This window comes from Ovis aries, chromosome 9 (genome assembly GCF_016772045.2).
Source record: "Ovis aries strain OAR_USU_Benz2616 breed Rambouillet chromosome 9, ARS-UI_Ramb_v3.0, whole genome shotgun sequence".
NCBI lineage: Eukaryota > Metazoa > Chordata > Mammalia > Artiodactyla > Bovidae > Ovis > Ovis aries.
The window spans coordinates 77,163,124-77,175,062 of NC_056062.1; the positions used below are offsets into that span (position 1 = coordinate 77,163,124).

The 11,939-nt window shown below is 37.7% G+C and overlaps 1 protein-coding gene across 1 annotated transcript; it reads left to right on the forward strand.

The window, feature by feature from the left end:
- The first annotated feature begins 497 nt into the window (after window positions 1-497).
- FBXO43 (F-box protein 43) lies at window positions 498-9,963 on the forward strand. Its single transcript, XM_042254579.2, has 4 exons — window positions 498-1,974; window positions 4,323-4,425; window positions 8,948-9,154; window positions 9,260-9,963. Exons 1-4 carry the CDS (start codon window positions 509-511, stop codon window positions 9,506-9,508), a joined length of 2,025 nt encoding a protein of 674 aa, XP_042110513.1. The 5' UTR covers window positions 498-508; the 3' UTR covers window positions 9,509-9,963.
- Window positions 9,964-11,939: the final 1,976 nt, after the last annotated feature.

Genomic DNA, 11,939 nt, shown 5'->3' on the forward strand with positions numbered 1-11,939 from the left:
CTTGACCAGTGGTCAAAATCAGCATATAGTTTTTTTTAAGCATCTTTATTTACATTATAGAACTCAGAAAGGAAATATCCACTTGACTAAATATAGGCCAGCACAAATAAGTTAGAATGTTGGAACTACAATAATGTACTTTAGCACTGTAAAAATTATAAGGTAATACAATCATCTAAAAATTATGCCATGATATATTTTTTTCCTCAAGCGTAGTTAATGAAAATATCTGTGCACAGTGCCTAGACTATCCTTAGTCAGGTAATCTGTGAACATTTATATCCTAGAAATTTTGGTTTTTATGATGTTGAAACACTGTCGTAAGTAAGATACACAGGAGTATGTAGCAGAGGAGATTTGTTTTTTTAAAGTAACTTTTTTCTATTGCCATACAATTTTCCATAATCATCTGTGCTCATAACAAGTATTTTGGTATTAGCTGTCAGGCTATTAATTTCAAAGGAAGAATAAAATTTGTTTTCACTTTGTAGAAACAGAGATTTTGAAGATGTCAGAAAGGCATTCAGGTGAAGCTGGCACTGGAGCAGGAAATGAGGTGGACTCTCCTATTGTCAGGCTCAAGTCCTCCAGCTTTGGAGACCTTTGTTCCACATCTTCTTTTCAAGATAGTGGCTACAGTGAGCTGTTAAAATCGTGCAGCTTTGATAACACAGATAAAGAATTATTTGGAAAGAAAGAAAGAGGCTCAACATTGATCCACGAATATCCTGAAACTTCAAGTTTGGCCTTAACCCATAGTTTAGAGTCTCCCACTCAAAGAAAGAGATTTGTCTTCCTCAGGAAGGAAAATGATAAAACCCCAGACCTTTGTGAAACTCCTAAAGTCAGTGGAAAGAAACATTTGCTGCGCAGAAGATTGGACATATCTTTCTCTCTTCTAGACAGGGATGTTGAATCACAAAGCAGTTCCCTCGAAAGCAGTACAAGCCAAGTTCCCAATTTAGAGAAAAATATTCCAAGCAGTGCTTCAGGTTTTCCAAGGCAAGATACTTTTAGTTCTTCAGTTACTAGCACTTTGAGAACAGAAGAAGTAACTTCCAGCAGTCAAAAATTGAGACTTAATTTTTCTCAACAGAAGACTTCCACAGTGGATGATTCCAAAGATGACTGTGGCCTATTTGAAGTTGAATGTATATCTCCGATTCAGGGCAGTAATTTTAAAGACTCTATCACACATGACTTCAGTGACAGCAGTCTATGTATTAATAATGAGAATACATATCCTGAACTTCTGGGCTCTTCTGTTGGTGGAACAAGCTGTAGAACAGATGAGGACATATTTGTGACTCCAATCAGTAATCTTTTACCAAGTGTTAAATTTAATGCAAGTCGAAGATTTTCTCCTTCAGCTGGAGTGAGACGCAATATTTCGACCCCTGAAGACAGTGGTTTCAACTCACTTTGCTTGGATAAATCAGAAGATCCCCTATCTGAGCAAGAGGGCTCTTTCCAAGAACTACTTCAGAAACATAAGGGAACTCTCAAAGTCGGGGACACCATAAAAAAGTCAAGGCGTCTTGGAAGATTGAGAAGACTGTCCACCCTTCGGGAGCAAGGCTCACAATCTGAGACAGAAGAAGAAAACCAAACCTACCTCTCTAGCTCTGAATCAACACCAGCGACCGCTTCAGACATTTCAGAGAGCCAACTGAGCAGTGACAATAAGAGTGAAGATTTAAGCTTTAAGAATTTATCAAAGACCCCAGCCTTGCAATTAGTGCATGAGCTTTTTATGAAAAGCAAAAGGAAAAGATTCCAGCAAAACGGTGCACATGAATTGTTAGAAGAAAGGGACGGGGGGAAAATAGCTGTACTACAGCGTGTACTTGCAGGACTGATTGGCAAGAAAATGGGTATAGAAAAGCTGGACATCTTAACAGAATTAAAGTACAGAAATCTAAAGCATGTTCTTGCTATGGTTTTAGATTCCTTGACTGCAGAAAGCCTATGTAGGTAAGATTTTTTTTTTTCTGGAATAAAACTGCCTTTTATCACTTTCTTTTTTTAAGGTGGAAAACTTTTCTGTTAGTTGAGTAGCTTTTTGAAATTTTGTTTTATGATCTCTGTCTTGGTTACTTTATATTTTATCAAAGATGGTTAAGTGAAATTCTTCAGTGTCAGAAATTTCAGTATCTTGAATGCTGCTTCATAAGTAAACAGAAACTGAGTCACATATATGGAAATATTGAGGGTAGGAACTAGTTACAAGACTAAATTGAAACTGCTTATACTGGCAGTTTTGCAAAGTGCAGGACTATCAGAAGACAAGCCCCATCGGTATGCCAGGACCAGGAAGGAGAGAAGCCATGTGGAACAGGATTTCTGCAAGGTCATGGTTGAGGCAGGACAAACAAGAGAGTTAGTCAGTCTCTTTTTCCATAGGTATATGTCAAGAGTTTGGTTCATCGAATCCTTATTCTTTTCTGGCTCCTACTTATGTTGAAACCCTTCTTCACCTTTCCCCCATAAACTGCTGCTGCTGCTAAGTTGCTTCAATTGTGTCCGACTCTCTGCGACCCCATACACGGCAGCCCACCAGGCTCCGCTGTCATAAACTAAGTGTAGGCTATTGCACAGAATTGTAGAATTTCATTGCTAGAAGTCTTCTGAAATGTCTAGTCCTTTCACATATTTGCAGATGAGAAAACTGAGCTCTAGAGAAATTAAGCGACCTGCCAGCAGTCACTTAAGGAGATAGGAATGGCTGCAGATCTATAACTGAGCCCTCTGACGTCTAAGCCCATATTTCCCCACAAACTCTTGTTGAGGTTTCAGTCCTTTCAGAATAGTCTTGGTCGGGAATGTCTTTGGTATAACCCAAATAGGATAATAAGAAAGATTAATGACCTATATGTCTATGCCTTAAAAAATGTTCAAATGAGATAAATTATTTGTTTAAAAAATTAGGGATATGGCTATGATATAGGGATTTTGTTTTTACACGGCGGAATATTTGGATACAGACTAGTTAAAACTTGGGCGACCCTTTTATGTGCTCACTTGTGGGACAAGTGATATTCAATCATATTGCAATGTAAGTGAAAGAGCACATTGCAATAATTGCCTTCCCTGCTCATCCCTCAAGATTTCTAGTATTTGCACTGCAGAGTGCATGTGCAACTTGGCAGTGCTTATTCTTGGAAATGTGAGAGACGGACTCAGTTGAAATAGCTGAGGTGAACACCCAACTATATATTGATGGTTCATTTCTTTTCCATTAATGAGTGACTTTTTGCTAGTTCCTCTCCATCTAATACAAGGTGCCTGTGTCAGCTTAGAGAGGCAATGGTAACTGAGGTAGCTGGAAGGATAGTAGTGTTGACAACTTAGGTGTAACCTAGGGCCCTCCATAACCTTCTCTTAACCTCATTCACTTTTATTGATAAATAAGCACTCACTGGACATAAATTATGGTTTTTTCTTTAGCTGCTTTGTTCTCATAAACTTTGGTTTACAAAATAGAAACTTTGTAGTGCTGCTCATAATAATATTTATTATAGCTGACCCTTGGACAACCAGAAAATAGGGGTGCTGACCCTCTGGTGTGCAGCCTAAAATTTAAAATCTTTGTATAATTTATAGTCAGCTCTCCACATCTGAGTTTCCTCTGTATCCATGGTTCGGCATCCCTGGTTTCAGCTGACCAGGGACTGTGTAGTATTTACCGTGGAAAAAAATCCACATGTGAGTGGACCCACAGAGTTCAAACCCATGTTGTTCAGGTGTGTGCTTAGTCACTCAGTCATGTCTGACTGTTTGCAACCCAGTGGACTGTAGCCCACCACACTCCTCTGTCCATGGGATTTTTCCATGCAAGAATACTGATGTTGTTCAGGGGTCAGCTGTATCTGGCACTTAGTAGTTCCAAAACAGGATTGATTGTTTTTGTGTTTGTTTACTCAAAATGACAGATATTTGTTAAATACAATAATAGGAGAAATTTATATAATCTCTTGCACTGTAGCTGATAATCATTTGTGGCATGTCATGTTCCAAGTTTTAAATATTAGTGTTGCATGTAAGTTAAATCCTCTTAATCAGTCTCCAGTGGACTCACTTGGGTTTATATGAAACTGTTTTATTTCCTTAACCGTTTGTAAGATAGTAACCTATCAATATGATGCTGACGTATTTTAATAGGTCTTCTCTCACAGCTATGCAAATCAAGTCATATTTTTAATGTGAAATTTTAGCTTTAAATTAGCTATCCAAAATCTTTATAAACAAGTTTTATTGCCATATGTAAAAAATGCTAATTCTGTGGCATATATACAATATAAGGACTGATCTTTTCGTTACAGTGTTTGGAAAGTGAGCAGAAATTGGCGAGAAATTATTGTTCAAGATAAAAAAGCAAATCGAAGGAGGAAATTACATATCACACAACTGAAAACAAATTCTGAGGTAATGTAAATAATGCTTTTCTAAAACATATTTGTATGAGTATCTGATAATCACATATGTTTGGACAACCTAATTTGGTTTTCCTGCTATTCTTCGGTCTTTCTCTTTATCAACATTCACTCGTAAGCTCTTTTTTATTCCTTTGGTCACACCACAGTCTTGCAGAATCTCAGTTCCCCCACCAGGTATTGAATGCCAGTGAAAGCGCAGAATCCTAACTACTAGGCCACCAGGGAACTCCCACATTCATAAACTCATTTCCCCCCGCCCCCAAACTCCATCTCTACCAAGTCCATAAATGGAGTGGACTAACTGAAATGAAGAACATCTTGCTGGGTTTTGTTGTTTAAGCATATATGCTGTTATCGGTATTTGATACCATTTTAATAGGATATGCCAGATCCTGTTCATAATTAGATATTGTTATAGCATTACCTATTCAGTCTTTTATGTGCTTCCCTAGTGGCTCAGCCGTAAAAAATCTGCTAGCAATGCAGAAGACCGCCTGCCAGCGCAGGAGACGCCTGTTTGACCCCTGGATTGGGAAGCTCCCCTGGAGATGGAAATGGCAACCCACTTGAGTATCCTTGCCTGGGAAATCCCAGGGACAGAGGAGCCTGGAGGGCTCCAGTCTATGGGGTTGCAAGAGTCGGACATGACTTAGTGACTAAATCATCCAGTCTTGATGTAGTATACTTGTAGTATACTCTACTCAAGTATAGTCTTGAGTAGATAGTATATGCCAGTTGCTCAGATTACCGTGGTGAACATTTTTGACATGATCCCTGCTCTCTCGGAGCTTTACACCTAATATAAACAGGTGATTACAATACAGGTGTGTCAGAGTTAGTTATATTAGGACATTTAAAAGAAGTGTTTGATACTTGGGGATCAGGAGAAGGAAAAAATGCATCTCAGCTGAGACTTGAATAATGAGTTAGACGGGAAAGTTGTTTCAGCAGAGGGAATAGCAGGAGGTGAGTGAGCATGGCGGCTTAGTACTTGTAAAGCATCATGAACTTGCACTTTCTTAAAGATTTGAGGTCCAGCCCTGAAGTTATAAGCAAATATCTGATGACTCGAGTACCCATATTTACTATGTATTCAACTTTTAGACCTTACTTAGGCATAAATACCAAGAGAAACTCAGAATTAACTTCCTTATTCTTATTCTAGTAAAAAGCATGTAATAACACAAGTAAACTTATACTTTGGCTAAATATAATTGAAATGAGGCATGTTGTGCTGTGCTTAGTCACTCAGTCGTGTCTGACTCTTTGCGACCCCACAGACTGTAGCCCGCCAGGCTCCTCTGTCCATGGGGATTCTCCAGGCAAGAATACTGGAGTGGGTTGCCATGCCCTCCTCCAGGGGATCTTCTGAACCCAGGGAGGGAACCCAGGTTTCCCGCAGTGCAGGCGGATTCTTTACCACTTGAGCCTCCAGGGAAATGAATCATAGTATAAACAAATATGAACACCCAGATACAGATTGAGGGTTTTCTCATTCCAAGGAAATATTAGGGACTGCTGTTAACTAAAGTATTGACTTTCTATTTTATTTGAAGGCAAGTTTTATCTTCTCACCTATGATAATCCCTCACAAGCTACTTACTGCTGTAGCTGCTGGCTCTGGGAGCTTATAATATTGAAGATATTAATTGCCTTCTTAACATATCTTTTTAAAGTGGCACCCTACTGCTAAGGACAGACCAAAAAACAAATTTTTAAGCAAGTGCCTATTAAGCTTTTAGCTTCATGCATTCCTTACATCCTATGTAAAAGAAACATTGGCAAGCCTTTGAGTAATTCTAGATAAAGTATTCTACCTTATATCCTACTTTTTAAAAAAGCTTGGATTCCTAAAGAACTCTATTTTTTTCCTTGAGTTTTCCCCCTTATTTTGATTTGCTTTAAATTTTTAAAAAACTAAAAACAAGTACGTGGTTTAAAACACCAAATTGGACTTTGAAGCTTATAACAAAACATGTATTTTCCTGCTCTTCCTGCTCTTGATTCTTTCCTCATCAAGGCAATCAGTTTCAACTCTCTAGTTCTTTTTCTTTTGATATTCACCTGCATATTTCTGAGTGGCGTGTCTTCACTGCTATTGCTTGTTTAGTTTTTTCTGTAGAGGAACTAGGTTAGTTCTCTAACCTCCCACTACTACCTGTCTACCCAGCTGTCTACCCAGCTCTTCCTCTGAAGTCTTTTCTCCTAGTTTATGAATGTAATTACACCATCATTAGTGAATCAGGATTAGGTGCTGACATTATTAAGACTGCGTTGAGATTATTATGACTTTTTGACAGCCGTAACATATAGTACAGTATGATTATACCTATTACACCTTTTTTCTTATATAACTTTTCCCCTCACAGTTAATAAGTTAATAATTGCCCAGTTTCTTTCTTTTTCCTCTCTTTCCCTTTCTCTCTCCTTCTCCTTCTCTCCCTCTTACTCTTTCTTTCTTTTTAGTGTTTCTCTATACAGATGCCTGACTCACCATCCGCCAGAACTGGAACTCTCCTCTGTGTAAGTCTGAATAAATCAGGTATTCTACCTGTTCCTTCTTTTCTTCAGAGACATCATTCCAGATGCCCTTTGCCCTCTTGTTCCCGAATGAACTGGCTGCTTTCTACCTGCACTATCCTAATGTGTATCATTAACCAAAACAGAATAATTATAAAACAAAGTTGTTTGATGGTTTTCCTCACATGTGTATAGTGTCACTGAAAGATCCTTACATGTGAAAAATAAATGGCACACGAACCAGTTACGTGTAATAGGATCTCATTTTATCTGTTTGCCTTGCAGCAGTGAGAATGACTATAAAATTGGAATATTACACTATTTCCATCAAATTTCTTAATTTACTGTAGTCTTTACTGTTTACTTATAATCATGGAAATGAACAACAGTAAGAGACTCCTCTCTCACATTTAAATATTTTCTGGTATGGTGGGGGTGCCTGTATTTTGAAAAATGTTGTTACTCATGAATATTTGCCTTTGTTGACTGCTAGACCTTACACTGTTCAGAAATAGTAAGCTCTGGGAGGATAGGGGCTAGACTGTTTTATTCACTTGGCACCTATTAGACGAAATCTTTGTTAAATGAATGAATGTTCTTCTATGGCTGAAATTCGCTTTGACAATATATCTCTATTCATTTTTTGGTGCATGCACCATCACTGTATTTGCCAACCGCGTGGAAATCCAGTGGGTGTTTTCTTTTAGAGTACTCTTGTGTCATATGCTTCTAGCCTAGGCGGCAAATCATTTATAGGATGTAACATATTGAATCCTTGAGTAAGTTCAACTGTATTCATTCTAATTTCTAAAAACCAGTAGTCACCCATTACACATATGCCTATGTTGTTACGCTATCAACTGCATAATTTTTCACGGCCAGCTAGCTTCATTCCTATACTTATCCTACTATAATTTCTCATGTTCTACCTCTTCCCCCTTTAGGAAACAGTTCTGGCAAAGGGAGGCTGTCAAGGGAGAGAAAACACAATGATAGGTGGACACTCGGGAAATTCACCTATAGTATATTTTATTTTAATAATTAGTTAAGAACGCCAGTTTGTTTAAAAAAAAAAAAAACCTACAATGGTTTTTCTCATTTCCAACCTTAACAAAATAGAAGGCTGTAAGTATTATTCACTGAAAATATTTCTTGGCTAACTATTTGAGTTGGAGAAGGAAATGGCAACCCACTCCAGTGTTCTTGCCTGGAGAATCCTAGGACGACGGAGCCTGGTGGCTGCCGTCTATGGGGTCGCACAGAGTTGGACACGACTGAAGCAACTTGGCAGCAACTATCTGAGTAATGTGGAAATCCATTTCAAATAAGAGATATTTTTTTCTCCTTTAAAAATATCAAAGCTGTTTAAACTCAAGTGTAAAAATGAATCAAGTTTTGCAAGTATTTGGTATTTGTAAAAGCCAGCCAAACAAATTGGGTTTTATGGTCTAACCAGGACCATTAATTTTCTGACATGTGGCTGAAGTAAGAAATCTTCACAGAATTCCATGATGTCCCATAGCAAATTTTGAAAAAATTTACCTCCTCTTTCACCTTGGGTTAAAAGGGGACTTGATAAACTCTGACCTGTGGGCCAAATCCTGTCCATCACCTGTGTTTTTATAAGTTTTATTGGAACAGCCCTGACCCTTCATTTACATATCTCTGTAGCTGTGTTTGCTAAAATGACAGTTGACTAGCTTGCAACTGTCTGGTCCTTTCCAGGAAAAATTTGCAAACTCATGCCTTAAACAGAAAAATAACCAATGATGCAAACTTAAAGCTAGCATTTATTGTTTCAACTTTGTATTTTTCTTTGACTTTTAAATGCTAGATAAGAGAATTTTTTTTTTTCCTCTCTAAAAAGGAATGGTTTAGCGAGAAAATTCTAGTGGTACAGAAATCACTTCCAAACATGTTACATGTGCATCTGAAACCTGTCCTGGAACTTTCGATATGGCAGTGTTGACCCCTCTTGTCTTTTACCACAGGGAGCTGTATTAAATGTTGAGGATGCCGCCACTCGGCTCCATCTGTTAAATCGATCAGCTTTAAGGTCTGTGCAAGCACAGGCTAGGACACCAGGTTTTCAGAAAGAACAAGCTTCAACATTTTCTCCTTGGGGAGAAGTTTTGACACCTATAGCAAGCTCTTCTGTTACTCACTTAAGTAGTAGTAAACAGGAAGAATATGTCAAGGTGAGTATTTATCATAAATTATTAGGAGTAACTATTTACAGAGTTTGAAATAAAGCTGTCCTGTATGCGAAAATGGAAGATTTAGTGTGTGTGCTTTTACTGCAGGTTGCCAAAACACTTTTTATTGATGAAGCGTTAAAACCTTGCCCAAGGTGCCAGTCCCCTGCTAAGTACCAGCCTTATAAGAAAAGGGGGCTATGTAGCCGCACAGCCTGTGGCTTTGACTTTTGTGTGCTATGTTTGTGTGCTTATCATGGGTCTGAAGAATGTAGTAGAGGAGCAGCAAAGCCAAGAAATAGAAAAGATGTTCTTCCAGGAAGTGCCCAGAGTAAGCGGAATTTAAAACGCCTCTAAAGAGACTTTAAATATAAAAGAAGCATTCCCTCTGAGCAACATTTTGTGTGACTTAAAATTATGAGTATTTTGAAAGCATGCAAATCTCCCCATCAATGACAGATGATGATTTATTTCCTGTTTTGTATATATGATGATCCATGTCATTGTATGTTTTCTTTGAAGTAGTGAGTTTTGGAAAAATCTAATTTTACTATGTCGTTTTTATTCATTTTAATAACTTAGTGTTTTTAAATAAAGAATTTTTAGTGTTAAATGTATTTAACTGTTTCATGTAAAATTTAAAAACTGTGCATTTCATCACTATGTGTTGAAATGTTCTTCACTAATCACTTTTCAAAAATAGTTTTCCAGATAATATTAAAATTTTTGAACTTGAGACAGATGGCCTTATAGATTTCAAAATCTTTGAATATTTGACTGAAAATGAAATATAAATAAAATGTTTTCAGAAATTCTGTTGAGTTTACTCTATAATCTCAATCTTTCTCTTAATTTAGCAAGTGTCATATTGGGGCAGACTTCTGGTTAAATAAAATTTACTTAATATTGATAACTAAGCAGATGTAAAAAGTAGTTTATTAGATATATGTGGTTATTCCAGTGAGAGTTTTAGTGAGTTAATAAATCCCCATAAGTCACACACAAGTTTCTTTTACCTTGTTACATATGAAATTGTCAGTAGTGCAGTGTAGGAATCTGGAATCCTGCCTCTAATCCATCCAGAGGCACTTTGTTATTGTTCCATGTTCCGCAATCACGCTGCCCTCTCTGTATGTCACATTTGTCATTTTGTGGTTACTCAGTCCACTAGAATATAATATTTTATTTCACTCTGGTGGTGAAAAACAAGATTTTACCGTGTTTAGTTTTAGAGATAAATAATCTCCATGTGTTATTCTCTACTTAATGAACTGTTAAACAATTGAAGTTTAATTAAAAAAAAATTTCTGGCTTTAAATTGGGATGAGTATTTAAATTGATATGAGTGAAAGAGTGTAAGGACTTAGTGCTGTGTATTTAAATGAATTTGTAATAAAAATCAAACTTTGTGAAGACAAAAGATCAGAGTAGGAATTCAAAAGTTAATGAATGAAGCTAATTCCAAGCTTCTTATTGGTAGGTTTTACAGATGCAGTGAGGTCAAGGGGTGGGTAGGTTAACTGGAAGAGGATCACATGGTACTCGTAAATAACTTTATTAAACAAAGTCTCCAGATATCCAGAAAATAAACATTATCCTAATTATTGTCAATTATTGATGTTACTGGCTGGCAACAGCTCCAGTAGCATCCTGTGCTTTTATTTATGTCTTTAATTTTCTCTCACTGTGAGACTGTAAGTTCTGTGAAGGCCTGGACTCTGTCATATTTGATTAAAATACCATTGTATCCCTAGTACCTAGCCTGCTGCCAGGCAAGTAGCAGAGGCTCAGTAAATACTCATTGAATGAGTGGATTTGTTTTTAGCGCTACCAGTGTTACTTTATGTCCAGGTAAACCATTATAATGCTGTCCTAATAATTTGTTAATTTTCAATGCTTGATTATACAAAAACATAGAATCTAAATGATTTCTTCAGTTCAGTTGCTCAGTTGTGTCCGACTCTGCGACTCCCCTGGACTGCAGCAGACCAGGCTTCCCTGTCAATCACCAACTCCTGGAGCTTACTCAAACTCATGTCCATCGAGTCCATGATGCCATCCACCTATCTCATCCTCTGTCATCCCCTTCTCCTCTTGCCTTCTATCTTTCCCAGCATCAAGGTCTTTTTCAGTGAGTTGCCTCTTTGCATCAGGTGGCCAAAGTATTGGAGTTTCAGCTTCAGCATCAGTCCTTCCAGTGAATATTCAGGACTGATTTCCTTTAGGATGGACTGGTTAGATCTCCTTGCAGTCCAAGGGATTCTCAAGAATCTTCTCCAACACCACACTTCAAAAGCATCAATTCTTCCATGCGCAGCTTTATACTCCAACTCTCACATCCATACATGACTACTGGAAAAACCATAGCTTTGACTAGACAGACCTTTGTTGGTAAAGTAACGTCTCTGCTTTTGAATATGATGTCTAGGTTGGTCATAGCTTTTCTTCCAAGGAGAAAGTGTCTTTTAATTTCATGACTGCAGTCACCATCTGCAGTGATTTTGGAGCCCAAGAAGATAAGGTTTGTCACTGTTTCCATTGTTTCTCCATCTATTTGCCATGAGGTGATGGGACCAGATGCCATGATCTTCATTTTTTGAATGTTGAGTTTTCAGCTGGCTTTTTCAGTCTCCTCTTTCACTTTCATCAAGAGGCTCTTTAGTTCTTCTTCACTTTCTGCCATAAGGGTGGTATCATCTGCATGTCTGAGGTTATTGATATTTCTCCCAGAAATTTTTATTCCAGCTTGTGCTTCATTCAGCCCAGCATTTTGCATGATGTACTCTGC

Excerpts from the sequence above, each read along its gene's own strand:
- FBXO43 (XM_042254579.2), top strand. The coding sequence starts at position 509 with ATGTCAGAAAGGCATTCAGGTGAAGCTGGCACTGGAGCAGGAAATGAG. Across the intron at positions 4,426-8,947 it reads AACTGAAAACAAATTCTGAG|GGAGCTGTATTAAATGTTGA; the intron begins GTAATGTAAATA and ends CTTTTACCACAG. Across the intron at positions 9,155-9,259 it reads AACAGGAAGAATATGTCAAG|GTTGCCAAAACACTTTTTAT; the intron begins GTGAGTATTTAT and ends CTTTTACTGCAG.